This window comes from Berghia stephanieae, chromosome 1 (genome assembly GCF_034508935.2).
Source record: "Berghia stephanieae isolate SIO BIC M18660-M18661 chromosome 1, UCSD_Bste_1.3, whole genome shotgun sequence".
Lineage (NCBI taxonomy): Eukaryota > Metazoa > Mollusca > Gastropoda > Nudibranchia > Aeolidiidae > Berghia > Berghia stephanieae.
Window position 1 is genome coordinate 58,045,193 of NC_088360.1, and position 4,977 is coordinate 58,050,169.

The 4,977-nt window shown below is 33.0% G+C and overlaps 1 protein-coding gene across 1 annotated transcript in view; it reads right to left on the bottom strand.

Annotated features, from left to right (window-relative positions):
• The window catches only part of LOC144978253 (glycine dehydrogenase (decarboxylating), mitochondrial-like), a 43,547-nt gene extending 39,042 nt beyond the window's left edge, over positions 1 to 4,505 (bottom strand). Inside the window, exon 1 of the mRNA XM_078924095.1 lies at positions 3,735 to 4,505. Coding sequence (XP_078780221.1) covers positions 3,735 to 3,980 — 246 coding nt within the window. The 5' untranslated portion in view covers positions 3,981 to 4,505. The remainder of the gene's footprint in view (positions 1 to 3,734) is intronic.
• Between the last annotated feature and the right edge of the window lie 472 nt (positions 4,506 to 4,977).

The following is a 4,977-nucleotide window of genomic DNA, read 5'->3' on the forward strand; positions in this document are numbered from 1 at the left end:
ATAATTTGTATCTTTCTCCTGCTTGAATGACAATTTTACCCAAAAATAAAAGCGTTGGATTTGTATTCATGCGCAGCAAAATATTATTTTAAATTGCCAATCAGCTGTCTTTTACGTTTAATTTCACACCTATAAAATGTGAGCAAACATTCTGCAATCGTTGAATAAAATTTCTATTCAACATTATTCAACGATGACGTATTTACTAAGAAAGGATAGGGTTTTCCAATGAGAGGGGTGAAATAATCATAATTTTATTGGGCGCGAAAAAATAACTCGTATACAAAGAGATGAAAGAATCGTATATTATTTCTATTATCATGGAATTACCGCTTTTCCTTGCCTTTGGTCGGCGAATAAAAGCTATTATGATGTGTCGTCCAATGATGAAACGGTGGCGGAAGATAAACTAGAATTGGCTCTAAGACATTTTTGTTTAAACTCGAACTGAAGGTCCTTGGCAGCCCAGAACAGTTCGTGGCACCCCAGAACAATCCTAGCAACAGAAGAAACAGTCGTTGCTTTTTAAAAAAACGGACGGCGAGGAACCAGAACCAACCCTTGAACTTGTTAACAGTGAACTAGACGCCAACCCCGTCCCAAGAAGGGTACCAAAAAGCAATCCCTGGCTTGGAAGTCTTCAATAACCGCAACTTAAGATTGATAACCGGCTGGATTAAAGATAAACCAAACGGGTTTATACCATTTTCAAATTAACAACCCAGTAACACATATGATTAAAATTAAATAATTTAGATCCACTCAATTACCGCCATTCTTCCTGTGATCAAATAAATGGAAGTGGAAGTTAATATTTGTTTCAATTTTTAATTCAATTCGATCTCTATATATATATATATATATATATATATATATATATATATATATATATATATATATATATATATATGTGTGTGTGTGTGTGTGTGTGTGTGTGTGTGTGTGAGTGTGTGTGTGTCTCAATAAATAATTGAAATCTTTTATCGATTGGCATACTGTCCTAAAAACAAAAGTAGGCTATTATCACACACACACACACACACACACACACACACACACACACACACACACACACACATACATACATACATACATACATATCGAAGCGCAACCATTGGCTAAAACTGGAGGTGTGTCCAGCTAGTCATTCAATGAACGTTCACCCCCGACACAGCTTTGCTTCGTATTGATAAACAATGCACTCACACTAGATGCAAAATAAGACTGAGACACAAAGCCATGTTACCATCAACTTTGCCATACGCTAAAAACGGCATAAGAATGAAACCTGAAACACAATACTGTGAAAACTAAACCAAAAACGAAAGAAAAAAAAAACAGTTGTACCCCCTCTCACTCGCCTGGCCCTCGGTCAGCTCGCACCACAGACTACTCTATGGCTCGCACTACTTTCCAGTTCATTCCGGCTACGGGTAGCCGAATGCACTGACCCAAATCAAAGCAAGAAGGAATCGTAAGATATTCTGTAACTGACCTGGATATTGGATAAACAACATTACGATTCCATTCCACAGACGCAGATAGTTTGGGCAATTCTCGTAATATATATTTACTTCTGGAACACCGGACAATTAAATGGTGGAAAACAAATTTTAAAAAGAAAAGAAAGAAAAAAGATCAGCACTAAAATAAAACTCCAAAAAATTTCCAATTGTTCACTAACTAAAGGTCAAAGGAAAGATATTTCTTTAGGCTAAATCTCAAGAATCGAGGAATCAAGTGAATTAACGAAATGCAATCTTTAAGAATAGATTACAAAAATATCGTCACGCCTTTCTTTGATTTTTTTTTCAAATGCCAGAAAAAGGTCAATCACAACGTAATGGGTTATAATATAAACTAGTCCACTCCTCAAAGTCCCAATTCTTGCAGGTCTGATAAACAAACGTAATTATGGGAGTTTTAATAATAATAATAATAATAATAATAATAATAATAATAATAATAATAGATCTGTATTGTCCATAAATATGGCAATTTGTCATTTAGTTACACTTGTTATAACGTTATATGATAACTATAACATTGAACAGATACTTCACTCCTACTTATTCTCTCTCTCTCTCTCTCTCTCTCTCTCTCTCTCTCTCTCTTCTCTCTCTCTCTCTCTCTCTCTCTCTCTCTCTCTCTCTCTCTCTCTCTCTCTCTTCCTCTCTTTCTTTCACGCGTGCGATATACACAACATAAACATATTCATTTCATTTTCAATTCGTTACATTTTTGGCAATTCAACACCGCACCAAATATCATCATCATTATCAATTGGTCACTTAATCTAACATTAAATAAATTAATCAGTTAATCAGTCAACGAATCATAGTTGTAATAAATACAGAGTCGAAAAGTTAAAAATTCGTAATTTTTAGGTGATAAAAATTGTAGTCGCTACAGTTAACTTTTCTTCTTCTTTTTTATGACTATTATTATTACTATAATTATCATCATCATCATCACTAGCGTTATCATCATCATTATTTTTATATATTATCATCATCATCATTATTATTACAATTATTCTTATCACTACTCTTATTATTTATTATTATCATCATCATCATCATCATTATATATATATATATATATATATATATTATATATATATATATATATATATATATTATAATTATCAGGATTATTTTTTATAAATATTATTATCATTTTATCATATTATATTATTATTATTATTATTATTATTATTATTATTATTATTATTATTATTATTATATTATTATTTACTATTATTATTATTATCATTATCATCATTCATATCATAATATAATAATATATAATAATTATTAATATTAATATATATAATAATAATAATATATAATAAAAATAATAATAATAATAATAATAATAATAATAATAATAATAAAAAATAATAATAATAATAATAATAATAATAATAATAATAATAATAATAATAATAATAATAATGATTATTATTATTATAAGAAATTATTCATACATTTTTTACAAGACAAAACTGATGAGATTTTGAATGAAGTGGACAACGAAACAAAAAAAAAAAAAAACCACCAATAAGAGAGAAAGATCACACGCGGTCACAATGTAAGCAATTGAGCAATTAAATAACCGATTCAAAATATTTATTAATAGATAGGAACGTAATGAATCCCGATTGAGAAAGCTAGCCTCCCTAACCAGTCTCATCTAGTTTTTTTTTTTGTTTTTTTTTTTTTTAGAAAAGTAGGTCAATGGGTGAACGTCCTTTCCTAATCATCATATAACCGCGATTTCCTTTCTTTTCTTCTTACAATACTATGATGTAGACTTTGTTCTGAACAAGGAAGTTAATATAAAAACTAAATTAAATGATGGATTATTACATGTCTTGTATAATAATGGAATCACATAGAGCCGGGGTCCTTTCGTCCCCACCATTTTTTCCCATGCGATTTCATCACCATCCCTTTCATAAACTAACTATTCCCATCAACTGTGACTCGGATAACGGGGTCAAGTCTTTAAGATTTCTTAAGTAAAACGAGGAAGTTTTCAAAATGCGTCGCCGTGACAAAACACTGATAAAATGAATTTAAAAAAAAAAAAACAGAGAGAAAGTTATGTTTACCAAGGCCAGAGACAATAAATCGCACCTCGCCTCACTCTTACTCATACTCCCTTCATTGACTTGAACTTGAAATAGGCCTAAGACAAGAACTGCGATAAATTATAAAATGATTGCTTACCTTGACTCCGATGAAATCCAGCATTTCTTGAGATTCATTTTTATTTGGGCCAATGTGGCGTGATGAAAACTGTTCTTGTCCGGGAAAGAGAAGTCCAAATGTTGAAGAACCATGTCGCACAGTGTTGAATTGATTGACGTCCAACTGATGAAAGAGAATTCTCTTTGATTTATTCACACTATACACTGGTTGCTTATGTTTCATACAAGCAGAAAATGCTTGAGCAAACTTACGCGATCGAAACATGATGATAGATGTGTTTTGCTACACTCCAAAACCACTATGAAAAAAAAACCGAACAAACTGGTTGTTAGATGTAAACAGACCGCCCTGGTTTCGGGTGTACACGAGTGTGAAAACGAAATGCGTTGCAGCGAGTCAGTCCTATTTGTAAACTTAGCCGACCAATCAAATCCAACGAATTCGGCCGAGCCCCCAAAACACATTCCAAACATGGAGTCAGTTCCCGTAATAACTACTCATGTTTATTCATTGTAGTCTGTGACCTCGGTGATTGGTTATCCAAGTTGTTGACACAAAGTCGTTATGAAACGCTCTCGTCCTTTTCATAAAATCCTATCTGCGTCTACTTCCGAATCATTTTATTTGCCTCACGATTGCCAATGCTATGCTTCAGGTCGAGCGTCTACCACAGACTACAAAGAGTGTTATCTATGGCGTCTACTATTACTAGTACTACAGTACTATCCTAGTTCAGGTCCTCTCCATAGCAGACTCCCTTGAGGACATTGGTCCTATTTTGATGACTTTGATAAAAACCTTATTTTTGATAAAAGAGCATTTGTAAAATATGAATTACTTTTAAAATGCATTGTTGAAACGAAAGATGGGTAACGAAATAACGAAAATACTTCAATGCTCTTGACACGTATTACTTATTATCACTTATTTTAACTAAAGTCGAAAGCGCTGCCCTATAACAGGGTGATGGCGCTTGCCCGACAAGTCTGCCCATAGAGTTTTCCAGTATACATTGAGGCTTTAGCCTGCAATGTGAAAATGGGAAGGCTTGAGGGGGGGGGGGGGGGGGGGATATAAAAGAAATTAGTGAGCAGGCACTGGTGTAAGGGGACGATCGGAAAAAGTGTGTTTGAAATAGTGCTAGGCATAACAAGAAGGAAAAATACAATTTAAAAAACATCACCCAAAAAAAAAAAAAATAAATCAGTCTTCCTTGACGGGGGACCGAACCTCAAACCTCCTATTAAAAAGCAAGACAAGA